This window comes from Erythrolamprus reginae, chromosome 7 (assembly GCF_031021105.1).
Source record: "Erythrolamprus reginae isolate rEryReg1 chromosome 7, rEryReg1.hap1, whole genome shotgun sequence".
NCBI classification, from domain to species: Eukaryota; Metazoa; Chordata; class Lepidosauria; order Squamata; family Dipsadidae; genus Erythrolamprus; species Erythrolamprus reginae.
Window position 1 is genome coordinate 52,826,473 of NC_091956.1, and position 27,965 is coordinate 52,854,437.

General features: G+C 38.7%; 2 protein-coding genes across 5 annotated transcripts in view; one reads left to right on the forward strand and one right to left on the reverse strand.

Moving 5' to 3' along the window:
- Window positions 1-285: 285 nt before the first annotated feature.
- Window positions 286-17,466, reverse strand: CASP3 (caspase 3). 2 transcript variants are annotated; one of them, XM_070757522.1, is made up of 7 exons: window positions 17,336-17,466; window positions 9,721-9,802; window positions 7,295-7,419; window positions 6,000-6,128; window positions 4,960-5,135; window positions 2,698-2,815; window positions 286-2,145 (listed from the first exon to the last, which is right to left on the reverse strand). In XM_070757522.1, exons 2-7 carry the CDS (start codon window positions 9,792-9,794, stop codon window positions 1,919-1,921), a joined length of 849 nt encoding a protein of 282 aa, XP_070613623.1. In that variant the 5' UTR covers window positions 9,795-9,802; window positions 17,336-17,466; the 3' UTR covers window positions 286-1,918. The 2 variants fall into 2 exon arrangements, with proteins under 2 accessions (XP_070613623.1, XP_070613624.1); XM_070757523.1 differs by lacking the exon at window positions 17,336-17,466 and adding an exon at window positions 16,974-17,279.
- A 33-nt stretch (window positions 17,467-17,499) lies between these two features.
- The window catches only part of PRIMPOL (primase and DNA directed polymerase), a 36,045-nt gene continuing 25,579 nt past the window's right edge, over window positions 17,500-27,965 (forward strand). For 2 of the 3 annotated variants that reach the window (XM_070757517.1, XM_070757516.1), the window contains exons 1-5: window positions 17,500-17,676; window positions 22,076-22,141; window positions 24,572-24,756; window positions 25,450-25,541; window positions 26,568-26,706. In XM_070757517.1, coding sequence (XP_070613618.1) covers window positions 22,132-22,141; window positions 24,572-24,756; window positions 25,450-25,541; window positions 26,568-26,706 — 426 coding nt within the window. In that variant the 5' untranslated portion in view covers window positions 17,500-17,676; window positions 22,076-22,131. Of the gene's footprint in view, window positions 17,677-22,075; window positions 22,142-24,571; window positions 24,757-25,449; window positions 25,542-26,567; window positions 26,707-27,965 lie in introns of those variants that run through there. The other variant, XM_070757518.1, reaches the window with a different exon arrangement.

A 27,965-nucleotide genomic window follows, 5' to 3' on the forward strand; every position in this document is an offset into this window, starting at 1 on the left:
TTCTTTACTTTGATGTTTAATGGGCAGTATATAATCCAGAATCATAGATGTTCAAGTTGGGAGATCATATTAATTTGTTGATCAGTCAAGCACACTAAGCGTTGTATCATTGTTTGCAAGTAATAAAATAACCTTCCATTGCAACCTTCCAGAGACATAATTAAGATGGTTCTATTGCCTGAAATGCATACCGGTTGATATCTGTAAAGTATATAATATATAATACAGATATATTTGTATATCTGTAAATTTCTATTGTTTAAAAAAAGATGGTCACTCAGTTGATTAAAACAATGTACATGGTTTATTGTTATATAAAAACTCAGAGTCACAAATGTATTTAATAAATTAAACATTCTTTGAAATGGTGATCAAGTTTCTGATATCACATTCATATAAGATGCATTTTTTAAAAAAGATTAATATCTGCATGATTAACTACAACCAATTCAGAAAGCCGTAAACTGAGAATATGCAATTTATCAAACAAGTACACACTATAGGCTTACTGCTGACATACCAACCTACTGTTCAGCAAGCCCTGTAAGAATGGATACTTAAGATTCCAGGATCCTTGTTGCTTAAGATCTTCCTTTCTGTCAAGCATATAGCAGCGGCTATAGTACTCTTGATCGCTTACATGTCCAACCCATTTGCATTTTTGTAATTGATAAGACTCAATTGTTTTATACTGTGGCATTGGTAACTACAACAAAGACCATCAGAGTCAACTCAATTGTCCTTGTAAAAATGTGCCTCCTTTTAAAATAGTTTTTAATCTCTGTTGTTTTTCTGAGTTCCCGGGGTGCTCTCAGAATTTTAGCCTATCACTCTGAAAAATCCTAGTGAATATGTTATTATGAGTGGAGGCAACGGATGTTCCGATCTTTAAAAAGGAGAAAATGGAGTGTCTTTAGCAAATTTTTAACCAAGGCAAAATTAAGTTCTAGGAAAAGATTTCTATTAAGTAGTATGAAAAATTTAACAGCAAAGATTGTTAAAAAGTGAGATAGCCTTACCTTTATTCCTGATTTTATTACAAGAAAACAGGCATGCATTGTAGATGCTCAAAGTCTGAGTTGTATACCTACTTAAGTTTTTAAGTATTTTAAAACGATTCATATTTCTACAAGTTACACATTCAAAATTAGAAATGAGGACTCACACTTTTGCATGCCTTTTAGACTAGAATATAAAAAGTGTATATGCTACAAGTTAAAAACCACACACTACTGCACTACAAACTGAAATCCAGGATCCAATTCTGAGTCAAGTTCTAACTTCTAAGCACCTTTTGACATCTTTGAAGCTTAAATCCATGTTAAAGATATTGCTGGTATTCTAAAAGAGCAAAATGCTCTAAAGTTTAAAATCTGTCAGTGAGCATTTTGTATTTAATAACAAATGCACAAGGAGACAGCTATCAGGAATTTGATTCTATTATCAACAGATTAATCCTATTGATAGTTTGATTTTTATACCATTTTGTAAAACCTCTGTTGTATAAAGGATATTACAATCCAATCTTAAATACTAATAACAATATTATTTTTTTGGATGTATGTTTATTTACAAATAGGCTATAACATTGTTACCAAAATCAAACATTTATTCTGAAAATGGTACATTACTTTTTATCTGCAAATTATATAGTCAACCGAAAGTTACTGAATCTTTCATGATTTTTGTTGAAAATTACTCTAAATCAAATGGAAACATTTTCATTTTCTAAATCATAATTTATGTATTACTAAATCTATAAAATTCTGTACTATTGTTCTTTCAACTTAAATACTTATCCTTATAAATCATATCTTTATAAAGCAACCAGGTGATCAGAAAATAAACATAGCTCAGAATAAAACAAATTCTGCCATCTCCCTTCTTTTAGCTTCTGTATCAGAAGATAAAGAACTCTTTAGAATGGAAAATAAAAATCTTTTGTTAGCATAGAGACAATACATGGGATCTGCTTCTTTCCATGAAAGTCAGGTCTGTTTGAATAGGAACTGAATTCTGCAACTTTACGATTTACACGTGTTAGGATCTGCATAAGTTCAAGTTTCTTAGCATATTGTTTCAACATCGTACACAATGACTGTATAAACCAGGAACCATCTAAGGAATTCCTCCATGCGTAGTAGCCTAAGAGAAAGTAAAAAGAACTCATATTGTCTAAGCAATAATTATAAAAGCCAGCCATAGAATTTGATTTCTACAAAATTATACAATTATCAAACCAACAGCATGGAATCCAATGAGCATTTAATGAAATATTCTGGTATTTAAAATATTTGATCACATTATAACCCCAAATTATTTATTTGACATACCCTCATTTCCCTCTTCCTTCCACAAATTCTTCCAAGTATATTTTCTTATGGAAAATGGAAGAATGAAAGAAATAACCTCCATTTATTTTCAAAGACTTCAATAGAGGTAATCATTCTACTGATCAGAAAAATCAGTGATCATAAAATCATTCATAGAATGATGTCTTTCTCTGTTGTGTCCTGACCCAAAGCTTGAAACCTATGATCATAATGGGCAGGCTTCATTACAGTCATAAGTCAAAGACAACCTATAGTCAAAACAACCTATAGTCAAAACAAATTTAAGTTCCATTCATTTTAATAAATCTATTCAAGACAAGGTTATAAACCTAATGAAATTTACACAAAAGTTGCATTTTCTTACCCGGTGCAGTAGAATAAGCGTATAGGAAGTCTGCCTCTACAGGTATTTTCTGACACATCCTTTCATCTGAGCCGCTGTCTGTTTCAATTCCAGAATCAAGATCTGTTCCTCTACAAGCCTACCAAATAAAAACAGGAAAATATCATAATTACTACTAATGTTGCTCATTAATATTGATGGAATATAAACGAGTGCCTACAGAGTAGAGGTGAGCAGTATTCTGATTCAAAGCAAAAAACCAAAACAAAACATACTCTGGATCCAACATGGATGCATTTGCTGTCTCTCACAGCATCATCTTAAAAAACCATGCTTTCTCCTGGTCTCACAAAACAACTTCCTAGGTCTAGACAGTTACCATGCAAGACCAGGAAAAGGCATGACTTAATACTACATGAGCTGAGCCTGTGGCCCTGTGGACAAGGGACCATTGAAACTATAGCTCACTTCCCACTATACTGCATCTTCTCTATAAGGATCCACAGACTCAATTACCTAATAAAATATCTGGGAAATACTAATCTTTTTTACATGCAATTACCGTTATCAAATCAATATGAAATAGTTTCTCTGAATGTGGGTCAATTCTGTTAAAGTATATGTAAAATCAGGCAAACTTTAACTGCCCACTGTTCATCCACCACTCATAATATATATGTCTTTTATTTTTATTTTTTACTATTATTATGTTTTAATGCTTTTATTTGCTGCTTCATAACCATAATAAAGATTGATTGATTGACATGGCTTAAGATGTTACTGACAAATACAATGAGCTATGTCAACATCATCTTTCAATACAATGATAGTCCTAAAACAGAGAGAATAAGTGCATTTTCATATACAAGAGGCACATAAAGTTATAAAATGTAAAACCTAAGGTTTACATTAAATTTTGAAGTTTTATCATTACTCTCCGAATCAGATTAAAAATTCACACCATCTTTAGAGTGCCCTGCTGTAATGGAGGTCATAGATGAAATCATGATCAGAAATGGTTTTGTATGTCATGACTTCAATTTGGGTCAAGGGAAGTTTGATTATTTTAATTTCTAAATGTGAATATGTGAAAACTTCTACTTCTTTTAAGGATTATAAACTAGATTCATAATCTAATTCATGATCTACTTTGAAAGTAAGCCCACTAAAAGGAAATAATGCATCCTTTAAAGAAAGGACATAACTCTTTGGGGACGGATTCAGTTCCTGTATAAGCACACAGAATAAGGGGTCCTTGGTAGTCTCTGAGCTTGATTGTTCTTTTGTAGATATTTCATTACCTAAACCAAGAAACATCATCAATGCTAGTGACTAGCACTGATGATGTTACCTAGTTTGGGTAATGAAATGTTGGCAAGGAAACATAAAGCTCACAAGTATCAAGGACTCCTGATTTTAATTCACATACATTCTCCTTTACTGGCACACAACAATAATTTGTATTACTACTCAAGGACAATTACTGCATGTAAGAGGGTTCAGGTACTTTCCTACAGATGCCAGGATTCTACTTCATTGCTCTTCCCACTTCATTGTGTAGGTTGGAAGGATGGGAAACAGGAGTGGGCTTTAACTTACCTTGCTGTCAGTTTGCTTCCTCCTGCACTGCATGCGCATTGCGCACCATGTGCTGTGCCACACGTCATGTGCGCATGAAGTGCCAAAAGAAAAAAATAGCAATACAGTGTATATAACAAGGCAAAGGCTGCAAGTTCAAGTCCCAGTGAGAGAGGGTATGGCTAGCTGATGAGGCCAGAACACGGCCAAAATAGATCTTTCCTTGTCTCCCTTAACTTTTAAATTCAGCAAAAACATGTGACACATACAGAATATAGTTTGTCGACTATGAATATTAACTGCCTTGGAAATGGCCCTGGGTTGGGCCGAGAGGCAAAAAGGAAGCTGTGATGCTCCTTCTATATATACCAGGGTGATTTGACAGAAAAAAACATATGTATGTGTGTATGTATCTATAGCCAAAACCAAGATGGTGGTGTATGCATAATGCCAAAACCTCTCCTTCTATGCATGTGTAGAAGCAAAAAAACATTTTTCTAAAATAACCCCCCCAAAAACAAAAAAAGATGGTGGCGTCCACGGACTGGCACCACAAAATCAGCTCCATGATGTCACCACCAGTTTACTACCGGGTCTATAGAACTGATGCGAACTGGGAGGAAACCACCTCTGATGGGAAATATTTGGTTCTTTGAGGAAGTCTTCTTTTATTGAAGGATTTCCATTTCTCTACTTTCTTATTACCTGGATAAAAAAGAGCTTTGGCTTCCCTCGCAGGGTTTTACACCTGTCTCCTCTGAAGAGGCTGGTTAACATTTTCAGCTCTAGAGGACCATCTGTGCCATAAATCAGCCCATCTTCGCCATGGCTTAGCAAGACACAAACAAAACTATTTCTCTTTCTATGATCATCCCTGGCAACTTAAAGAGAAGAAAAACAATAATGTTTATATTGTGGTCAGAAATTCCTGAATAACAGTTTCCTTCAAATTAACCAACAAAATTATATATTTTGAATGATAACATCTAACTGGTCTGTAGAAGCCGAGAAACATTTTTAGAATAATAGTTTGCTTTTTGCACTTCTAAAAACAGTTATTTACAACTGCTCCTCACACTTAAGATTGTCCATGATCACAATGTCAATGGTTGCATGATGGAAACTGATCCAAGATTTGGATACTTGGCAAGTGGCATGTATTTATGACAGTTGTTGTGTCTTGGGGGGGGGTGGTGTCATATGATTGCCACCTGCAACTTTCCCAGGAATGACAAACAAAGTCATTGTGGGAAGCCAGATTTGCTTAATAACCATGTGATTCACTTAACAACCATGGTGATTTACTTAATGACTGCATCAAAAAAGGGAAGAAAATCAGGAATGACTCATTTAACAACTACCTTGCTTAGTGATGAAAGTTCTGGTTTCAATTGTGGTCGTAATTCAAGGATTACCTATACATAATTTGATTCTAGTTTATAGCAATAAAAAGTTCTACCTTAAATATTATTTTATTAAACCAGAAAGTAATAAAATTATGGGAATTGTGTTCAAACAAAACACCTTTGAACACAAATTCTATTTTGAAATGTAGATCTAATTGGATTTGATAATACCAACTCTTCAAATCTATACTTTCTAACTGATATATGCCATACAATTCTTTTTACTCTAAGCATAAGTTTTAGACTGCATTAAGAACAGATAGCTCCAAACGTAAAACATTCGCTTATTCATAATATACTTTGATACACCTGATGATGCATCATAAAATGACTACTCACTGTTTTGCAGCACATCAACAATTTGTTTACATGAAAGATCATTATAAGTTTTCACATTATATCCCAATGTCCTGAAAGTGTCTAAAACAAGTGCTGCATCTGCATCTGTACCAGATCGAAGTGGCATTTCTTCATGTTAAGAAAAAAAGAGGAAAAGATCATAAGACTTTTGAATTTTGAAAACATTATAATTCAGCGAGACTGTGAATATTACAGGCATATGCCCAGTTAGACAATATAAATTGTGAAATAACAGCTATACTGAGACATGTCCTCAGACAGATCTCACATCATACAAGGCCATGAAGGCATTTATAGTTGGGTATCCTGACAAGGCAGTTTTCAAATATATTTACTCTTTAAGCCACCGAGAGTTGTGGATTTTAGGTGAGTGGCCAAGCAAACAAATCTCTTCAGAAGAGTCTTTTTAGAATTTCATAGACAGTGTACAATGATCTAGCAGGCAGCTGAGTCCTTTGGGACACTGGAAGAGGAGGGTTCACTTAACATGCCTTTATTCCCACAATCTAGGTATGCTGGATCTGTGTGTGATGTCCTTCCATAGATTTAGTTATATGAAGGTAATTTAGTATTGAAGCCAGAATGGAATGGGCAGAGGTTTCTTTTAGAAATGGCTAGTGTTTCTGAACTCATGGAAGTGGGACAGATTTGACTAACAGACACTGGGTATAACTGCCACATTATATAGACTTAACTTTTATGCATTCTGAAGAATGGCTTTATAGATAATTGTCAAGGAATCAGACTCCACTCCATTGCAGTGTTAATTCTGTCCCTTTGTACTCAGGAAATTATTTCTCTTTTAAAAGACAATGAGATGTCAGGTTATTCCTTAATGATGTATATAGAAGTGCAGTTATCCATAGTTGCACATGATAATATTTACTGATTCTAAATTTCCAAACCTTTTTGCTAGAAGAAATGAAGCTAGATCTTCTCTTCTGCTTTCCTATATATGTTAACCTTTTGCCTTTTCTTTACCATTTGATGTTTCTGAATCCATAAGCTAAATGTGCCCGAGAGATGAACTGGGATATTTGAAATTTTCCCAAGACATCCCACTGATCACAAATACTCCTTTTTTGGATCATTGGGAGGGGACATTGTGTAGGCGCATGCTTAACTATACAATATAGGTAGATGGTCTTAGGAAAGATAACTCCAAAGGATGACACTGTAGAGAGAATGCAGGTTCTAGGAAGTATATACAAAGAAAAGCAAGTCAAGTCAATTACCTGCTTATATTTTTATTTGAATACATTAAAAATATTTACCGGTATCTGGAAGGAAATTTTTATTGTTGACTAGAATGCATATTCCCATTTCTGGACAGTCCATTCTATAACTTTCATCTGGTTGTATCACAGAATCAACAGATTTGCTAAAAGGCATGCTTTTCCTATGAAGAAATAAAACAATTAAAGCTAATATTGCCATTCAAGTTGTAAACTATTCAATTCTATGCATTTTATATGCACTGAAATATTTACCAATGCTAAGATAAAGGGTTGCTGGCAAAAAAAAACAAATTATACAAATGACAAGGAATCAGAATGAGTGAAATAATTACGCATCTCAAAGCCAATGTCTCCTCTAATTTTTTTCCGTTGTGGGCGGAAAAGTATAGTGTCTGAGTGGCAGTCCCTTTGGGACTGGGCGGCATAGAACTATAAATAAATAAATAAATAAATAAATAAAGTGTGGGCACGCGCTATCACGCATGCGTGAGTTCTGACATCCATAATTCGCTCCCCGTCCTTCCTCTCTCTTTCTGTCTCCTCCTTCCTCTCTCATCTCTCTTTCCTTCCTCACTCTTTCTGTCTATCCTTTCTATCTCTCACCCCTTCTCCCTCCTTCATTCCCTTTCTCTCCCTCCCTTTCTCTCCCCTCTTTCTATCCTTTCTATCTCTCCCTCTTTCTTTTTCTCCCTCCTTCATATCTTCTTTCTCTCCCCCCCTTTCCTTTCTCCCCCTCCCTTTCTCTTCCTTTTTCTCTATCCTTTCTACCTCTTACTCTTTCTTTCTCTCCCTGCTTCATTCAATTTTTCTCTCCCTCCCTTTCTCTATCTTTCCTTTCTCTCCCTCCCTCGTTCTCCCCCTGGGGCTGCCTGTGCCTGCCCTGCACCACCCAACACGGACGTACAGCCTCCGGTCGTCGGTTCGTCGCCCCCCCCCCCCACACACACGGAGGGAAATCGGGCTGGCGAGGGGCGGTGGATCCATGTCCCCAGCCACCAGAGGGGAGATTGGGCTGGCGGGGGGCGGCAAATCCACCTCCCCAGCCGGGTGGAGGGAGATCGGGCTGGCGAGGGGCGGTGGATCTGCGTTCCCAGCCGCCAGAAGGAGATCGGGCTGGCGGGGGGTGGCGAATCCACCTCCCCAGCCACACGGAGGGAGATCGGGCTGGTGAGGGGCTGTGAATCCACCTCCACAGCCGCGCAGAGGGAGATTGGGCTGGCGAGGGCGGGATCCACCTCCCCAGCTGCGCGGAGGGAGATCGGGCTGGCAGGGGCGGCGAATCCACCTCCCCAGCTGCGCGGAGGAGGATCGGGCGGGTGGCAGCGGCGAGTAGCCAGGGGCGCTAGGGGGCTGGAGGCGCATGGGGGGACAGGGGTGGCCGCGGCTCCGCGCGCGCCCCCTGGAAAAGGCTGCGCGCACGGGCGTTTTGGGGGTGCGCAGGCGTGCGCAGCCTACAGGGAACAGTGCTCAAAGCTGTTTAATGCAAAAAGGTTGTTAGTTTATTTTTGATACATAAAAATAAAAATAATATACAAGGAGATGATATGAAAGACAGAGATTGATATGATATGAAATACAGAGGGCTGTGTGGATCCCAAAAATTTAGACAATTCAGCCTGTTTAATGAATAATAGAGAGGTATGTTTTTGTACTAGGTCCAAATCACATTGTCTAAATTTTTGGGATCCACAGTGTCTTACTGTTTACTTTTTCTAGCTTTCATGAAAGTTAAAAATATGTCTGTTTGCTTTAAGAACTGACTTGTTAAAGGAACAGAATCTTTTTTTAATGTTCATGGGAAAATATATATCAGGGCTAACAAACTCCTGACCCATGACCCAGATGTGTCATGCTGACCACACCTATGCACTGTTTAGGGAAAGGGGGAAAAGGCCATGATATGTCGTGTGATGCAGCCGTGATGCTGTGAGTTTGATACCCCTGATCTAAATGAAAGACAATGTGCTTTAATGAATAACAAAGAGATATTGCATTTACCCAAAGTCCCAAAACAGCTTGTGATGAGTGTGTCCCCAAACTTAAGGAAATACAGCAAAGCTTTAGTTATAAACAAGTTAGGATTAATTTTCAATTATCTGATGCTAATTGTTTAATGCATGTATTAATTTATTTACAAGCTGGCACTTGCCAAATTACCCAATTTTTCATACAGAATGTAAAGTAAGGGTGTTGTTACAATCCACGTAGTTTTACTTTTGTTTGCTTTTGCTATAGAATAATAGTGAGTCGAAGGAAGTGCCAAATGAAACACCCACTGTTGAGTGACATACTCTTAGTTGATGCCAGGCTCATTGTAGGAACTGGATACATTGTGGATAATTATTATCAGCTTAAATAGGTCAGTGATATTTCCCATAAACCAATTCTTTAACTTGAAAAATAACTATAAATACACATACTTGACCCAAGAGACCTTCCTCCCCGCAAGAAGTCTTGCTTACCCTTCAGAACCAGATAAAGTCTTTGCATCTGGTACACTTTGTGGTGAATTCAGGACATGGTTTTTGTCTGCCATAGTTATTTCTGTTTGTAAATAAAAGAAATATATAATTTTAATTTTATAATTAAATAGCAAGCATCTTTTGTTTAATTGAACTTTAAAATGTAAATTAGATACCCAACTCTGTTTGCTTTTTCTAAGGAATTGAAAACCTTTTTTTCTCCTCCATGCATTTGGAAGAGGATGCTATTCTGGCTGCTTAATAGCTTCTCCTCTGGTATCCAGGTGGAGGGAGGGATGTTGGGAGGGTTCTTTGTTTTTAATCTGATAAACTACTCAGAGTCACTTGGGTGAGATGGGTGGCTATATACATGCATAATAAATAAACCATACTTTAACAAACCATCACAAACAGTATGTGATTTAGCAAAGTGTGACTGTATATTCCTGCACATATGCACTTAGACTTACTTACTTGCCTTGTAAATCCCTTTTGAGAAACAAGGTCAATAGTTACTGCATCTATGGGATCAAGGGATGTATGGTGTATTTTCCCTGAATGTTGAATTATTTCAGTTAAGCAATTTATCTACTGACCTATGATAGATCAATACTTGAAGGGGTCTCAGGATGCTATTTCCCCTTTCTCCAATTGGACTTCCCTAATTTTATGTGCTAAATAACCTACAGCAGGGATCCATGTGAATACTTTCTAAGATCCTGATGCTGGACTCCTGACAACAAGCATAAGGGTATGACAGTTAAAAGAGGTTCCCCTTCCTCTGTGAGGTCTGTTCAAAACAAAACAGTGGTGGGGCATATGGGCATGTCAAGGATGGAAAGTTATGAGGATGGGAACTGGTGGTATCTTTTTTCTGTAACTGTCTTACTCAGGGGTGAAATTCAAATTTGTCCCTACCGGTTCTGTAGGCGTGGCTTGGTAGGTACGGCAGGGGAAGGATATTGCAAAATATTCTCAGAACTACTCAAAATTTCCGTTACTGGTTCTCTGGAACCTGTCAGAACATGCTGAATTTCACCCATGCTCTTACTATTTTATTCCAGACATCATGGTGGACATTTCACCCTTATTTGAGTCTATTGTTTCTGAATCCTAAAAATAGCAATTGGCTACTTGCTGGTTATCCATGATAATAATAAAATGAATGACTACCTTCAATAAAGCTCAAACAAAGAAAATACAATCTAGTTGCCAATAAGGCTTCGATAATTATTCAGAACAAATGTTTGTCTGAAGAAATTGAGGGGTTTCATTTTTGTAAAGCCCAGAGCACACAGAAAATGTGCCCACAGAAAATTCAGTGAATATGCAGAATTTCAGTCAATACACAAAAATCAAGATACCGATAAGAAAAGTAGAAGAATACAAAGAAGACTACCTGCGTAAGTTAAATGAATATGTCATTGCTTTAAAAATAATTACATTTTACTTGCTTTCACATTCGCTTTTTAAATAAAGCAAATTAGCCACACACTTTCCTAGGACAAAGGACCACAAAAAGACCGTCCCATAAGCAGACATCTGTTCTGATTTTGCAGAGTCTGACACATGCTCTGTCAGCAATTATTTACTTCTGTTCCACCGCAGTGATGCTAACATACAGAAGCATCAAACCTCTTGAGAGGACAATGCTGTTACCAACTAACCTCACTCATGTATCAAAGCATTACCTCATCCTGCTTAGCTAATGCACTGATGTCATTGTCTGTCAAGCAGAATATAGTTCCTCTAGGGAAGATGATCTCATTTCTCAATGGGGGGGGGGGGGGGGGATCTGTCTAGGACTATTTAAATTAACGCGTGTCTGCTTTTTGGTACTAACATTTGCTCCCCTGAGTTTTTTTGACAGAAACGAAACACAATTAAGAAAGTTAAGACGGTTCTATGAAATGTTAGCAATAATATAGATAACATATATAAGGTATCTCAATATAGTTTTTAGAGAAATTTAAACTTAAAGATAGTACTTTTTGTACAGTAAAAGGTATTGCTGGCTACCTTGGAAAGGCACTGAAGAGAAAATAAAATACAGCTTCCAGCTGATATTTGAAACCACGATTTTCTATATTGTTCTTCAAATAATTGACCTACTGCTTACCTAGGTTAGCACTCCTCTAGAAATAATATTTTAAAATACTTTTTCAATAAAATGCTTGTCATTCAGCATTATTACCGTATTTTTCGCTCTATAAGACGCACCTGCTGATAAGACGCACCTAGATTTTAAAGGAGGAAAATAGAAAAAAAATATTTTGAGCCAAAAAGGGGAGAGAAAGAGAGGAAGGAGTGAAAGAAGGGAGGGAGGGAGGAAAGAAGGGAGGAAGGAAAAGGAAAGCAAGAAATGGAGGGAGGAAAGGAAGGAAGGAAGGAAGGAAGGAAAGAAAGAAAGGAAGGAAGGAAGGAAGGAAGGAAGGAAGGAAGAAAGAAAGAAAGAAAGAAAGAAAGAAAGAAAGGGGGAAGGAACAGGAACAGAGGAAGGAAGCAAGGAAACTTATGAAAGAGGAGAGTAAGAGAGGAAGGACTGAAGGGAGGGAAGAAGGTAGGAAGGAGAAAGAAAAGAAGAAATAGAGGAAGGGAAGGTAAAGAGAGAAAGAAAAAGAGCAAGAAAGAAAGCAAGAAAGAGAGAAATAAAATGAAAGAGAAATAAAAATAGAGAGGGGGAATGAAAGAACTGGAAGGAGGGAAGGAAGGAGGGAAAGCAAGAGAAAGAAAGAAAGCAAGAGAAAGAAAAAAGAATGAAAGAGCAAGAGAGCAAGAGAGAAAAAGAAAGAAAGAAAGAAAGAAAGGCAACTTCAAAGAAAGGCTCACTGAGCATCTCTCCCTCTCTCTCTCTTTCTATCCCTCTTTCTTTCTTTCTCTTCCTTTCTCTCTCTCCTCTTCCTTTATCTCCTCTCTCTCCCTCTCTCCTTCTCTCCCCCTCTCTCCCCCTTTCCCTCTCTCTTTCTCTCTCTCCCTCTCTTGCTATCTCTCCCCCCTCTCCCTCTCTCTTTCTCTCCCCCCTTTCCCTCTCTCTTTCTCTCTCTCCCTCTCTTTCTCTCTCTCCCCCTCTCTCTTTCTCTCTCTCCCCCCCCTTTCTCTCACTCTCTCTTTCTCACTATCTTGCTGTCTGTTGCTCTCATTCACTCTCGTTCTCTCTCCGTTCTTCTCAGCGGTGACGCGCGCACGCCCTGCCCGCCTCACCTTTGCTGAGAGCACTTTCATCCCAGGCTCTCAGCAAGGGGGTTGTAGGAGAAGCGGGGCCGGCGGCAAAGGTGATATTCAATGTCGGGGGCACACGGGCGGTTGCACGTGCTCCCTATCTCCCTGCTAGCCCACTCGGAATATTCAAAATAAGAAAAACCTTCACCGGCAAAGGCTTTTCTTATTTTGAATATTCCGAGTGGGCTAGCAGGGAGATAGGGAGCGCGCGCAACCGCCCATGCGCCCCCGACATTGAATATCGCCTTCGCCGGCCTCCGCTGAGAAAAGCCTTTGCCGGCATTTCCTCGGAGGCGCAGCGGCGGGCGGAGAGAGGGAAGGGGGGGCAGCGGCGTCCCTCCTGGCCTTGGCGGGCCGCCCGACCCTCCCCACCTCCTGCAAACGCGGCGGGCGGCGGGGAGAGAGCGAGGAGCCGGTTTATAAAATCAGATTTCTGAGACCTACAAAAGGGGAGCAAGAGGAAAAACAGGAAATATCAAAGACGGATTATGCATAAGAGAGGTGAGATTTCCATTTAGTTGTCATTGGAGACAAAGAGGAAGAGGAATCTGCATACAGACCTGGGGTTGAACAACTAACTTTGTGGTACAACCGGAACAGTCTTGAACTAAACACATTCGAAACCATAGTGGTGGATTTTAGGAGAAACCCTCCTATACTATCACCTCTGGCTGGCTGGCGGGGGGGAGCGCCGCTGCTGGTGGTGAGGAGGGAGACCCTCCTCCGGGAGGGAGGGGGCCAGGCAGCAGCTAGCCAGCCAGCCGGCGGGATGGCGCTTCCGAGTTCGCAGCCTCCCCACCCCCTCCCTGCCTGCATCTTCGCTCCATAAGACGGGGCTGATTTTTCATCCGCTTTGGGAGGAAAAAAACTGCGTCTTATGGAGCGAAAAATACGGTAGTTTATAAATTTAAATATATTAAATGTGATACATGAAGAATAGAATCCTGGCTCTCAGCTACATGAGGCGATCACAAATACTATTAACTGTAAAGGAAACAATGAAATATCTAGGACACTGTTAATTATTGGCAACCTGGATGTGGCCTAATCTCTTAGATGAAGGTTGGGCGTGATCCCTTTCCAATCTTTATGGTTTGAGGCTATAATTATTGTCAGAACCTGCAGTCAACCTTGTTTAATCTGCCTCATCTCTTAGATCAGTGTTTCCCAACCTTGGCAACTTGAAGATATCTGGACTTCAACTCCCAGAATTATTATTATTATTATTAATTAGATTTGTATGCCGCCCCTCTCCGCAGACGCGAATGCTGGCTGGGGAATTCTGGGAGTTGAAGTCCAGATATCTTCAAGTTGCCAAGGTTGGGAGACACTGTCTTAGATGACTTACATTTAAAAAAAACAATGGAAAGCACAGATGTGTTCCAGATACATCTGCTTCCAATGTGGCCTATAAAGTTAAAGCACAGACTATAAAAGGAGAGGCCCAGATTCAATCCTTGAAAATTCATTAGATAATAATTACAGTGTATCAATTCAACCTACTGTCCAGAATTGTCATGGTGGGAATAAGATAAAGCCATATAATGTGGTGTGAACTTTAGAAGGGAAGGCAGAGTATACAGTGATCCCTCGATTAGTGCGGTCTCGATTAGTGCGAAACGCTATACCACGGTTTTTCAAAAAATAATACATTTAAAAATAGTCCGCGTTTTTTTTTCTACACCACGGTTTTTCCCGCCCGATGATGTCATTGTTTAAGTGCTTTTTAAGAAAGGAAGGAGGGAGGGAGGGAAGGAAGGAGGGAGGGAGGGAAGGAGGGAGGGAAGGAGGGAGGGAAGGAGGGAGGGAAGGAAGGAGGGAGGGAAGGAGGGAGGGAAGGAAGGAGGGAGGGAAGGAGGGGGGGAAGGAGGGAAGGAAGGAGGGAAGGAAGGAGGCGGGCATTCTAAACGCCGAGAAGCTGTTGCCGCCAGCGCTGCTGCAAGAGGACTCGTGCCCCAAGAAAGCCGGTGAGAGGGGCGAATCGGGCGGGCGGGGGGTAGCGGCGAGGAGGCTGGAGGTGCTGGGTGGGTGGCCGACATTAAAAACAACCATTGCCAGCCTCCGCACTTTCGTCGCTCCCCGGCTCCACCATCTGCGCATGCGCGGCCATGGAAAAAGGGCGCGCATGCGCAGATGGTGTTTTTACTTCCCCACCACTATACCGCGGAAAATCGATTAGTGCGGGAGGTCTTGGAACGTAACCCCCGCACTAATCGAGGGATCACTGTAAATCAAATAGGCAAATACATGGTTTGTGGTGACCTTCTTACAGAAATCACATAATTTAAAGTTACCCTCAGAATATAAATGTGAAATAATAAAACCAGCTAGTCCTATATAGTGTTCTTCACTTAGCAACTATCTGCAGTTACAACATTGATTAAAAAGTAACTTTATTACTAATTCTTGCAGGTTTGTTGAACAATGGAAAGCTAAAGTAAAATCATATGCATAGTTGCAATTTACCTTAGCAACCATTTTGCTTAATGATTGAGTTGCTGTGGGTATATTAAGTCACTTTTACTATACAAAATAAGACTCCATAATTTTCATTAATAGCAAGTAAATAAACAGTACCTACCGGTAGGTACTACTAGTATATAAAAGGCATATCTAGTAAACTGCTCTTAAGATTGTTACAAAGATCATCTACTGGCATTCTAAGTTTCAAATGTCACCAATTTTATCCCCATGTGTTCTATTAGATCTCTTTGCACTAGCTTTGTTATGTCATCAAAGACAATAGAATAACTTAACTCCTGAAGGAAAAGGAGGCTAAAAATCAAACAAATAGAAAAGTTAATTTCATGCTGTCCTCAGCTGAAAACCCCCCAAAATTTTGAGGGAAGTTAAATATTTATAGAGCAGCATTCTCAAGGAGGCTTTTTATATAGATTTTGCATACAGTATTAATATTTTTGGGGGTAGCAAGTGCCCCTGCCTTCATTGGGCTGTATTTCTGAATAAACTACACTAAGATTGTGCTGTAATTTGTCAGAACTGATTCCAAATTAACTTGTTCTAAATGTCTGACAATTCTTTGGGAATATTTATTTCTAGAACAATGTAAAATATTTGGTACATTTCTCAGGCAGCACTTTAGTGCATGTTCTTCACCCTCAGGATATAGTTTTGCTAGTCAATATCTGTGTGAATTGCCCCTTGAAAACTGTTCATGGACTCTCAGGTAAGCTATTGTAAATTTACTGTAATCTTGATTATACACAAACCCAAAGTTAGGAACTAAAACTACTAGTGAATCCAATATACTGTAGTTAAATTTTGCTTTGCAAGTCTTGGGATGCCAAACGGAGGTGGGAAATCATTGTTAAAAGGGTAGTTTAATTTAGGGTAGCCAATCTACCAAATGCCTTACAGTAATACTTTTGACAATTAAACTCCTCCTCTTTTAGAGATGCAGTACAGAGTATTAAGAGGCTTCCTTTCCTTCGCTTAGTTAACTGTATTTCTTTTGTTTCTATTTAATACTCAATGCTGGTTTGTGACCATAATAAAAATCATTAACATTCATTTCTTTCTCTCTTATCATTGAAACGCCGTGAATGTTTGATGGAGAGAGGAAGGAAGGAAGGAAGGAAGGAAGGAAGGAAGGAAGGAAGGAAGGGAGAGAAGGCATAGAAGGCAGATGGAGATAGTAGGAGAGGAGTGAGAAAGAGAAACATGAATATAGACAGAATTTTATCAGTATGATAAAAGATGTTGAATAGAACATATTGACTAGAAAGATATAATAATCCATGCTATGGAAATGTTTGCATGGTATAGGCAGTAATATATGTGATTTTGGAGTTAACAAAAATAAAAATAAGAAAACTTTTTTTGGGGGGGGAGGAACATCGTGAATGTTAAGTGGAGCAAGTGGCTGAAGAGAGAAGGCAAAGCAGTCTCAATCAGCTGCCAAACCAAAGTCTTTTTCAACATCTTTTTTTAAACTGTTGCACAAGAGGCTTGAGGATGGGTACCAGAGGGAGTTGGATATCAGTTTTGTTTCCAGGCAGGAAGCCGCTACCTACTTTAGCTGCTTGCCAGGGGCTCTTCGGCCACTTCTTACATTTCCGAGGCACAATTGTGTAGGTAAGAAAAGCCCGTGGGGGTAGAAGTAAGCAGGGACAATGAACCGCGATGGCGCCTCCAGAGAAAGGCAGAACGGCGATCCAAAAGCGCTGCAACGGGGTCTGTTGCTAACCCTACCTCGGCGAATTAGCTGGGCTGGAAGCAACCTTTTTAAGGGGGAAAAATGCTTTATTTCCAACGGAGGCGCAAGAACCGCCGCACCGGGCTGGGAAAGACCTGCTCGAGGGACTCTCTCCGCCCAGTGGCCGCAGCACCAGCCTGGGAGTGAATAAAAAACAGCCCCCCGGGGCAGGTCACTGACCTCTGGTGGCTCCTCCTCCGCTCCAACGGTTTTACCGTCTTCCCGACCCGCTTCCTGAGGCGCCTCCGACCGATTTCTCTACGCTCGGTTTCCCCAGCCCAGCCCAGCCCAGCCCGCTTTTAATCCCGCCCTTGCGGGAGGGGCCACAAGGAGGGAGGGAGAGTGGGAGGGAGGAAGAGGTGGCCGCTGACTGGAGGCGTTGACGACGACGACCCCGGCAACAGGGACGTTTGACCAATCGCGAGCGCCGGCGCGGTTTTCTTCCCGCCGTCTTTCGAATCCGGCTGGCAACCGCCGCCCTCCCTCGAGAAGGGGCTCCGTGCAGCCCCCCTCCCCCCGAGGTAGGTGGGCTAAGCGTCCTCCGTTTCCTCCCAGTTGCTGGGATGAATTGAAGAGGATCTCGTGCAGTCACGCAACCTCCGATTCTTTTGTTTTGGAACTGCCTGTTGTTTACCGCAAGTTGCACGGGCCTTTGAGCTTTTCGTTGGAGCTGGCAAGAAAAAAATATGCTACATTGCAGATTATATATTATATTGTACTTATACTGTACTAAACTATACTGTACTATAGTACACTACACTCTACTACACTCTACTATACTACAGTGTTTCCCAACCTTGGCAACTTTAAGATATTTGGACTTCAACTCCCAGAATTCCCCAGCCAGCATTTGTTATATCTTACCATCATATCATATTAATTATATGGATATATGCAGGGGCGGATTCCTATTCCCACCACTACTGGTGCGCAGCTTTGGTTATTTTGTGTCCCAATGTGTTTTTGCTTCTGCATGCGTCGGAAGCAAAATCATGTGGGGGTGAACGCATGCGCGTGCCAGATTTCGGCGATTTTTTCTTTCTGCATGCATGTTCCCTCACAAGATTGTGCTTCTTGCACATGCGCAGAAGCAAAAACACGCTGGGAGGTGTGTGCACACAAGTTAACCAAATCTGCATGAGCAGCACAGTGATCACTACCGGTGTGGCATCCTTTATCGTACCCACTACTGGAGATATATATAGATATACATATAATATCCATATAAATAGGCAGATACAGAGAGAGACAGGAACTAGTCTAGGGAGAGGGGCGGCATACAAATCTAATAAAATAATAATAATAGATGATAGATTATTAGAGTTGGAAGGGACCTTGTAGGTCATCTAGTCCAACTCTCCCCCCAAGCAGGAGTCCCTACACCATTTCATACAAATGGCTGCCAAATCTCTTCTTGAAAGGCTCAAGGGTTGGAGCTCTCATAACCTCCGCAGGCAAGCGGTTCCACTGGTTGATCACTCTCGCTGTCAGAAAATTTCTCCTTATTTCCAGGCTCTCCTTGGTCAGTTTCCATCCATTATTCCTTGTCTGGCCTTCTGGTGCCTTGGAAAATAGTCTGACCGTCTCTTCTCTGTTGGGCTTTGTTGGGTATTTTGGTTAATATTAATATTACTAGTATTAGCAGAGTTTAGCTGGCTTAAGTTGCAGCGGATTCAGCAAGAAATCAGTTGTATGGCTTAGAATCCCATTTGTTGGTAATGAATGATCACTCCGTCATAAAGATGAAATAAACTGTAATCTTTACTTACAATTCTGCTGATTCATGCATTTACATAATGCAGGCATATATGCATATATGCTTATATATATATATCATATATGCATACATGCTTATATTTCAGCATACAGTAATAGCTCATCTTCCGGAGGAGGTTCGTAAGGCGAAAATTTCATAAGACGAAACAATGTTTCCCATAGGAAACAATGTAAAATCAATCCGTGCAAGGAAAACCCCCCCGCAAAAACGCCGCTGCCCAAATGCCAAACCTGGAAGTTTAGAGAACACCGAGAAGCCCCCCGGCTGTTTCAAAAGGCGACAGCTGGGCGGTGGGGCTTCTCAGCGGTCTCCCGAATGCCGAACCCGGAAGTTCGGCAAAAGTTCGGGTTTGGCATTCGGGTTCAGGAGGACGCCGAGAAGCTCCCCGGCTGTTTCAAAAGGCTACAGCCGGGTGGCGGGGCTTCTTGGCGGCCACCCGAACCCAAACTTTTGCCGAACTTCTGGGTTCAGCGTTCGAGCGGCAGGTTCGTAAGGTGGAAAAAGTTCGTAAGAAGAGGCAAAAAATTTCCGAACCCCAAGTTCGTATCTCAGATTGTTCGTATGGCGAGGGGTTCGTATCACGAGGTACTACTGTATATCAATAACTTCTGGATGCTTCCATGTGTGAGGATGTCTTCGGATTGATCTCACACATGTGTCCTCAGCCGAGGACAATGGAGCACACGGGAGAGAGAAGGAGGTGGAAGAAGGCTCAGCAGGGCCAAAAAGAGGATCAGAAGGGGAGGAGCATCTACTCTGCAGACGTTTATATAGTCTGTAGAGTACCTGCCCCTTTTGGTCATCAAAAGGTGACATACTGGTCGTTAATTGCGACCTGACCATAGAGATGTGTTTACAAGACAGTGCAAGCATGTAGTAGAGTGGTTAAACCCAACATTCTCAGCCCCTCAAGTATTGGAACACTGCTAGCATGTCATCCATGGTCCTTCTCTTCGCCAGGCTGTCCAGGCCCAGTTCCTGCAACCATTCTTCGTATGTTATATCTCCAGTCCCCTAATCATCCTGGTTGCTCTCTTCGGCACTTATTCAGGTCTACATCCAGGACACCCTTTTGTGAAGAGGCACTGCTTTCATTCACCAAAGCTAATGGGAGATGCACATCCAGTTTGGTGTGCACATCCAAATCAAACTGCCAAATCTAACCTGACGAGAAATTGGGAGCTATGGGCTCATTTGCACAATCAAAACGCCTAGCATGAATATGGCCCGGTAATAGTTTATATTTACAGCAGGTAGGAATGCAAGTTTCTAGTCACCCTCAGCTGATCTGAGTTGACTGCTTCTTTTGTCCCTATGTGTCAAAAATGATTTCCGGTTTGTGCAAACTGGACTGATTTAGGTCATCTGCCCCACTTCCATAGTTCCCTCTAAGCTGAGCAGTGAGCAATCGCTCACTTAAAAATCATCATCAACTCAGAGTTTTCCAAACCTGCCCAGAAGCCGAGAGGGAAAGAGTGAGAGGGAAGGAGAGAGAGAGGAAGAGAGGAAGAGAGAGATACAGATAGAAAAAAGAGAGGAAGGAAAAGAGAAAGAAAAAGAATGGGAGTAAGGGAGAGAGAAAGAAAATCAAAATCTAGTTTGAAACTAGCTCAACTATTTAAGTGGCATTTTGATATTGATAGAGTTGCCCTATTATGAGCTCACAGTTCAGTATTTTATTTTGAAATTCTCTGAGGCAAAACAGGTTGGGTTTTTTATTTGTTTGTTTGTTTGTTTATTTCTTTATTTATTATTTCTGTGCTGCCCAGTCCCGAAGGGACTGCCGCTCAGACACTATACTTTTCTGACCACCCCAAAAAAAAATTAGAGGCAACACTGCCCACTTCATTTCATTTTGGGCAAATGCCTTGACTGCACTAAGCTACTAAGATATACAGTGGCTTCTCCCTTCCACTCACTGGTTGCTGTTCTCCACAGTTATTTCTCTGTGTTGCCTTTCTCCTTTTGAAGTGCTGAACCTGTGGAGCAGAGAAACAATAGGCTTTTTCTTCACAAGCTCACTGCTGGAAGGGTGAAAGGCTGGATTTTACATATCCATTGATGAAATAGTGCATCCGTCCTTGTTTCTTAAATTAGCTGACCACAATTCATGCTATTTCTTCCCATCTCAGTTTCTATCCCATGATCATGTTTCTGTGGTCATGTCAGGATGCAGTCAGCTTTAATGTATTTTTCATTTTTTATTTAGCAAACATGCGTGTGTATATTCATTACAGAATAAGCCAGTGTTTTCAACCTTTTCTTCACCATGGACCCCTTTTGAGGGCCACGAACCATGGCCACAGACCAATAATATTTAATTCAAGATGTAAATTTTTTTTCAAGCTTTCTCAGATTTTATGTGATGACATTGCAGGCCCCCACCACCACCAGTCGTATGCTGATCACAGTTGACTGGAATAGATATATTGACAATCCAAAACTTTAAATCTTGAATCAAATTCTTTTTCCACCATTAATGTATAAATATATACAGAATTTCCAAAAGAATCATAGCTAATAGTTCTTTGTGACATGTAAACAAGCAACAAAATGCAAAAATTAGCTACATAACGAAAATTGATTGAATTTGAAAGATTTGTAATACTCAATACTATTGATACTATTAGATACTACTACTAGAATAACAACTTTTAATGAGTTGTATAATATTTAACTGGTTGATTAAATGAGCATTTTACTGAACTTCAATCTAATGATATTTTGGAAAACATAAAAGTACTGTACGTTATTAAAAAACATTTTGGTGTAGTGATTAAGGCATTAGGCTAGAAACTGGGAGATTATGAGTTCTAGTTTCAGCTTCATTATAAATCTGCCTGGATGACTTTGAACCAGTGAATTTCTCTCAGCCTTCGGTAGGAAGCAGTGGTAAACCCCTTCAGAAATACCTTGTCAAGAAATGTGTAGCATTTTTCTTTCTCTATTCTTTCTATTTCTATTCTATTTCTATTATTTCTCTATAGACTATTGTATGAATTATTGAATATGTGAGCATAATCTAATCTCACTTTATTGAAAAATGCATTATAATATATGTAACAGGTTTCTATTGGTAAAAATTCAATAACAGCCTGGCTATAACAGCATATTAATCTAGTATTTTATGTATTTTTATACAGATATGTTTCTTTACTTTTGAAAACTAAAGCTTGAATGCTATTGCAAGGAAAGTGTCATGAGTATCGGTAGGTTCATTGTTTGAAAGCCTGATAATGTTTATAATGTATTTGCTCACAATAAATATTTGCAAAGTAGTAAAAAGACTTGTAATTAAGTTCTGATTTCTGTTGTGTATTTCACTCTCCTGTTTCATATACTATAAAAATCTGCTTGAGAGAATATAAAATTAAGTGGAAAGTCTCTTTCTCACCTCCAATTTTATTTCCACATTTTTATTGCATTCTAATTCCTTCCAAAAGTGAAATAACATTTTAAATATGTTTTCATATATATATTAAGAATGTACTTTGAGAAACTTGATTCTTAGTTAATGGAATGATTACATATCAGCATAGGGAGGTTTTTTAGGGACATGGTGGCTCAGCGGCTAAGTCACTGAGTTTGTTGATTAAAAGGTACATAGAACAGAACAGAACAGAATTTTATTGGCCAAGTGTGATTAGATGCACAAGGAATTTATCTTGATGCATATGCTCTCAGTGTACATGAAAGAAAAGATACGAAGATACGTTCGTCAAGAATTATAGGGTACAACACTTAATGATAGGCAAGAAGCAATCAAATCATATCAGCAACAAATGGCAACAAAGTTCCATTCATAACATATCAATCATAGCATCTGAACTTTCAAAGGCACTCGGAATAATTTAGCTTTTAATAGTTTACATAGGGATTATTGTAATTTCCTTGAGTAAACTATTTGTAATGCAGATGTACTCACTGAATAATAGTGCTTGTATGCCTCATCACCCTTACTGCAACAAATAAGTAACAATGCATTTCCTGACACATGCATATATATGACAGGTCAAATCATGCCTGGCCTTGTTAATGTTGTATAGAACTATACATCTTTTTATAATTGCATCAAGAACTGAACAGAGAGCCATTGTTGGATCAGAAGTATAATGCTGTTGCCAACATATGGTAGCCAGCATTTGGACCATTGCATTCTGGACTAGTTGTAACTTTTAAGTGATCTTGAGATATAGCTACTTTTTGAATACATTGTAATGATCATCAGGAAACACCATGACATGGTCTTCCCAATCTAAATTGGCCTTCAACTGGCACAACAATCAGAGCTGCTGCCATCTTCTCCACCTGTTTCTCTTAGGAATATTGCACCTCAATGAGATACCTGCCATTCACAGATCTCTTGGATGTTCCAGGATTACACTATACTTGTTGATAATACCATAGTTGGTACAGGTGAAAGATCTATCAGTTTCATGTAAACATCAAATATCAAGTGAAAAAAGATGAAACACTACAAAATTCCATTTGGGTGTAAGTACCAGGCCAATCTCTCCTTTCACTGCTCCAATGGAATCACACACTAAAGAAACAGTAGAACCACTACTGGATAGTGTTTTAATCACCAATCTTTTCTGCAGAAAGATGCCATATTAATTGTTTATAGAAGGCCATGAAAAGATCTAAAAGAATGAGAAGGGATATGTCACTCTTATCTGGCTTCTAAAAATATTCATCAGAATGGCTAATATTGTTGCATTCTATGTTCAAGCTTACATCCTGAATGAAAATGGTTGCTTATAATCTACTTTCTGCATTATGTTCTTAAAATGTGCTGTAATTATATCTTCAGTATCTTTCCTAAGAGAAAGTTGGAGACAGAATGCTAGCTGCCAAGACCAGAACGCTTTCAGCATCACACTCTCCTGAAGATCCAGATCATCACACACTTCTGATTCTCGAAATCAGGAATTATAGGTGGTCAGAAATAGCCAGAGAGCACATTAACAGAGCACCTTAACAGGGAGAAGACAGCTTCAATGACTAATCAGGCATTCAATATAACTCTACAAAATCAATTGAAAACTATCTAAACACCTATTGGAGTCCATTTTGATCCATAAGATGCCTGTGGCAGACTATGTTTATTGGTTTACTTATCCCATATAGAGAAATTAATCTTCTTTGGACTATTAGGAAGAGATCAGATAAAGGATGATAGAAATAAGTTCTATATCCAGATTACTAAATATCTAAAGGAAATCCAATGTCTGGCTTTCTAAATCTGGAGAAGTGGATCCCAGCCTAACATGTCTGGTCTACGATTATATGGGAAAAGCCCATGGTTACCATGGAGGCCATAAGCAATATCTGACTCAGCTTCACATCCATAAAAGTTGATGTTAGCCAATACCAACACCAAAAGATCTATTTCTTGCAAAGGGATTCTGCCAGATTACAGGAAGATCCCCAACTGGCTGCAACAGCCAACATAAATACATTTGAGAAAATAAGCATCTTCCTCCATGTCCTGGAACATTCTATAATATTTTTATAAATTACCATGAAATTTCCCCACAATTTATACATTTATATTTTGATAAATGTAATGTTACAATTGAATTGAATTGGGATTTTTTTCTAGAAAAGTCTTAAGTGTTTGCTGTTAATTGCTTCAGGATCTACCAAGAGAATGTGGGAAGAAAAACTGAAGAATGTTGAGGAACTAACAGCTTGCTATAAGCGAAGGCCTCTCTGCTCCAGTTACAAACCAAAACTGTCCAATCCATTGCAACCATCTTCAGTTTGGAAGCTATTCTATCGGCAAACCATTGCATTTAACTTTGCCAAGACTTGTAAAGAGGTACAGTAATAATGGCTAGGGCAGCATTTTTGACAATTGAATGTTAATTGTTAATAGGATTTTGATAATTTAGAAATTAATTTATTATTGCTGAATTTTATTTATGAAATGATCCATATTCCAAAAACAGGTTTAGTCTGATTTACTGTACAAATCCTTTGATATTTTAAATATGAGCTAATAAGCTTAGGAAACAGCCACATTTTAATTACATAATGAAGTAACTGAAAAATTAAAATGCACAAAGCCAACTTGCTTCTGTTTCTTTTTAAATAAGTCAGACATGGTTAATAACAACTAAAAAAGTACAGTACCTCCTTTAATAGAAATGGCTGAATGCTGCTTACAGAACTGCGGTCGAATAACCACCACTAAAAATAAAAGAGGTCTAATTATACTTGGAGAAATTCTTAGATTATTACAATTATTTGGAAGAAACAGGACCATCTGTATATTAAGCAGAAAGTTAATATATTGCAGGATTTAGATAATAAATCCTGCAATAACAGTAAATAATAAAAATATATATTTAAAGAAATATTGTTTTCACGTGATTTTCTTATATTGTCAAACATAGGAGCATGTTATTATAAGACAAAATATGACAACAGAACTAAATTAATAACTAGCTTTGGTTAATAAGACTTAGAAAAGCATATGTAGTTATGTATGTCATTGATGTTATTTCAAAAGGATGTTCATATATTTGCTTTGGAAAAGTTCGATGGAAATAATCAACGGCTCTATCTTGTGACAACGTATACAGAACTTTGGTTCTATTACCGGTATGTACCTGAAGATTGAGAACAAAATTATTTCTATAGCCTACATTGATGCAAATTCTGTCTAGCAAAGTTTATTCCAAAATTTGTGTAGAATTGCAGCTTTTAGTATTTGCATTTATTTTTCCCATTATTATGAGACATAATAGATTTTATCAGACTTTTCTTTTTAAAAAAAAACTTAAATTCAGACTAGCTCTTTATTGTGATGCTCTTTGCTATGATATTGAATATCTAACTTCTTACATTAAGTCTTTAAGCAGCTTCTTGAAATATTTAAAAAGCACAGGGATCATTCTGTTGTCAGAATAATAGATAAAATGGATATCTTTTAAATCTTTACTCACAAACATTTTGATTTATATAATATACTTGTGATTGGGACACTTGTGATTTTATGATTTTAAGGTGGTCTCTTAAAAATGAGAAATGCATGAAATAGACACTAACAAGTCAACAAAGCCAGAATAAAAATAAATTTGATATAATATATTAAATTTAAATTAACTAAATACAGTTAATGATTTTACCTTTCATTCTCATTTGACAATTTTTGAAAGGCCCTCGCTTAATAATTAAGGCTTAATATGAATAGCTAGAGATTATGTGTTCTTGTTATGGTGACTCATGAAGGTTTGCTTAAATTTGCAGCTGACATTTGGTATTCCTTCCTAATATATTGCAGTTTTTCATAGTTGTCAGGTCTGAAACAAAATAAACATGGAAGATTATACAATTGTAAAATATTGTATAATATATCTTGTGTAGCATTTCTGCAACATTAATACATTACTCAGATCATAGAGTTCTACTATGTTTTAGTCAAAGCTGACTGACTAACCCAAGATCTTCCAGATGTTATTGAATTACTGAATGGCAACTCTCACACCCTTTACCATTATCTGTATTAGCTAAAACTGCTGGTAGTTTGGGGGGACAAGGAGAATCCTTAATGAACAGTACTGAACAGTGGAGAAATTGGAATAGTTTACCTTATGATGACAATAACATTTCTGGTTTTCAATATAGCAAACGTGAAACAAAACTGAAACATTGCTATGAAATCATCCCAGAAACAGCTGTTTGCAAGCTTTATTTTGATTTGGAATTCTACAAGCCAACAAATCAGGAAGCCAATGCAAATCAGATGGTAGCAGACTTAATTAAGGTAATTTTTAAAAATAGGAGGAATGCAATTACAGACATAACAGCAGATTACAATTGTAATAATATATTAACGTCAGAATTAATATCCAATAGAAGTTGAAAAGCTTTCTATAAATTTAAGTTTAAACCTGAAAATAAGTTTCCATACACTTTTATAAAATAATAATATTTGTTTGGGAAGGTGATATATGATAAGAATTATTTAACTTGTAATATAAATTTTTACATATGAAAATGTTGTAAATGTACATGGGGAAGTGGATAGAATAGGTTTAGAAGAAGGAATGAAAGTTCAATAGTAGAACTGCATCTGTTCACCTCAAACACAGTACAGTCTGACTCAAGATATATTATGAGTCATCTGAAAAGGTGAGCAACTTTTTCTGAGCTTAGAACCTAAGCAAGCTCAGGCAAGAATAATACATGGAAATATTACCAACTTTTTCAGTGGTAAGTTGAAAAAGCAACTAAAATATACCTAGACCTGTTCATAAAGTCACCAAGAATTATGCTTGGCTTGAAAGAAATTTTATTCTTTACAATGATAGAAAAGGAACCTAAATATACGTTTTTATATATCTGAATCTAAATGGAGATTCTGAAAAAAGAATCTGCTTTGACCTACTATGTGCTATGTGAAGTATCAACTATAACTGAACTATCAACTATGACTTAAGAAAACAATTCAAAAGCACTTCAATTATGTAACAATTATTTTATTTTTGTTGGTTAAAAGACCATCATTTTTTAAAAATTGCTAAAATCCAAAGGGCTGTGTGCATGCATCCCATTCCCATGCTCTATTGCAGGGCTGTCAAACGCGTGTCCCACGGGCCAGATTTGTCACATGCTGGCCACACCCATGCCTGGTTTAGCAAAGGGGGAAAATGTCCTGGTACGTGATGTGATGCCGTCGTGACAACCCAAGTTTGACACCGATGCTCTAATATATCTGTTGGTACAGCATAGTAAACTGCTATGCAGGTAGCTGAATAGATTGCTCTTTGAGGGAAAAGAAATGGCAGATGCTTCATGTAAATGGATATGTATCATGGGTTTGAGAGAGTCTGCTGTACTTGTAATCTCTAGGTCAGTGTTTCCCAACCTTGGCAACTTGAAGATATTTGGACTTCAACTCCCAGAATTTCCCAGCCAGCATTTGCTGGCTGGGGAATTCTGGGAGTTGAAGTCCAGATATCTTCAAGTTGCCAAGGTTGGGAAACACTGCTGTAGGTGACATGCTTACCCGGGGACCATTTT

What these genes read in the sequence shown, in the direction of transcription:
- CASP3 (XM_070757522.1), bottom strand. Translation starts at nt 9,794, where the DNA reads ATGGCAGACAAAAACCATGTCCTGAATTCACCACAAAGTGTACCAGAT. An exon ending in TGTTGATGTGCTGCAAAACA is followed by an intron (nt 5,136 to 5,999) that starts GTGAGTAGTCAT and finishes CTTCTCTTTAAG; the next exon opens with TTGCCAGGGATGATCATAGA. An exon ending in CAAAGCTCTTTTTTATCCAG is followed by an intron (nt 2,816 to 4,959) that starts GTAATAAGAAAG and finishes TTTATTTGGTAG; the next exon opens with GCTTGTAGAGGAACAGATCT.